Below are 1,304 nucleotides of genomic sequence, written 5' to 3' on the forward strand. Positions count from 1 at the left end.
TGCTTCCACTATGGGCACTCTTTCAGCATATGGTCAGTAGCTCCACATTTAAAACATTTCCCAGATCCCCATAGGCACTGTCCGGGATGCTGGCGATTGCACTTCTGACACACTGGGAAGTTACCGGGCTTCTGAGGTGCCCCTTGATGCTGAATTGGACCCTTGCCCTTTAGCGGTCCCTGATATGGTTTCTTCCCTGGAGGCCCCTGAAACGGCCTCTTAAACTGGAGCCTCTGATGCTGCTGCTGTGGGTGTTGTGGTGGTGCCTAATAGGGCCTCTTGCCCTGCCTGTCAGCCTCTATATCCCTCAGATCTTGCTCTGGTGCCAATGCTCTTGACACGGCAATTGCGTAAGTAGTTGGATCAGCAACTCGAACGTCACGGCGCAATATCGGCCGCAACCCATCCATGAAGTGCCTCAGCTTACTCTGTGCATCATTAGCTATGAGGGGCACAAAGTAACAACCCCTCTCGAACTTCCTGACGAAGTCTGCTACGCTGTTGTCTCCCTGTCGAAGCGACATGAAATCTCTGATAAGACGGGATCGTACTTCTTCAGTGAAGTACTTGGCGAAGAACACTTCCTTGAATCCAGTCCTAGACAAAGTCGGCAAATTAATTGCCACTGATGCACTGTCCCACCAACGTCTGGCATCGTCTGCTAAAAGGAATATGGCACAACGGACTCGGTCTGCATCCTGCATCTCCATGTAGTCAAAAATCACTTCGATGAACTTAATCCATCCCTCTGCCACCATCGGGTCAGTAGATCCCGAAAACTCAACCGCCTCTAGTCTAGGCCTTGCCCCTGCATTTGCTGTAGCCTTGTTCCCCGCAAACTGCGTCATACCAGCGAGCATCTGAGCCTGCATATCCGGAGGTGGAGGTGTAGTATTGGCCCTCTCCTCATTTCGGGCCTCTCTGTCCTCTTCCCTCGCTTCATGGTCAACCACACGTCTAGGAGGCATTCTGTCCCAACAATTTACCCAACACGTAAACCCACTATGCAAGAATATAAAATAACAATAGCATAGATGCACGTACTCTGAACTCAAAAATGTAAACATGCTGAAATCATGACAATGCGCTTACTACATAACATACTTCAAAACTTTAGAACTTACAGACTTGAGGTGTGACTTCGTGAGCTTCTTGCGACTGGCAGTAGGCGTAGCCCTTTACAAGAACACCGCTCTGATACCAACTGTGACGTACCGTACTTTTACTACTTAACATTTGCGGAAAAATTAAATATTTTCTTAAATATAAACATCCATACGGTCGTCAACTCATCGTTCATAAAA

At 48.2% G+C, this 1,304-nt stretch overlaps 1 protein-coding gene across 1 annotated transcript; it reads right to left on the reverse strand.

The window, feature by feature from the left end:
* Positions 1 to 266: 266 nt before the first annotated feature.
* Positions 267 to 968, reverse strand: LOC142550157 (uncharacterized). The gene has a single exon (XM_075659396.1). It carries the CDS (start codon positions 966 to 968, stop codon positions 267 to 269), a length of 702 nt encoding a protein of 233 aa, XP_075515511.1.
* Between the last annotated feature and the right edge of the window lie 336 nt (positions 969 to 1,304).

This window comes from Primulina tabacum, chromosome 6 (genome assembly GCF_025594145.1).
Source record: "Primulina tabacum isolate GXHZ01 chromosome 6, ASM2559414v2, whole genome shotgun sequence".
Lineage (NCBI taxonomy): Eukaryota > Viridiplantae > Streptophyta > Magnoliopsida > Lamiales > Gesneriaceae > Primulina > Primulina tabacum.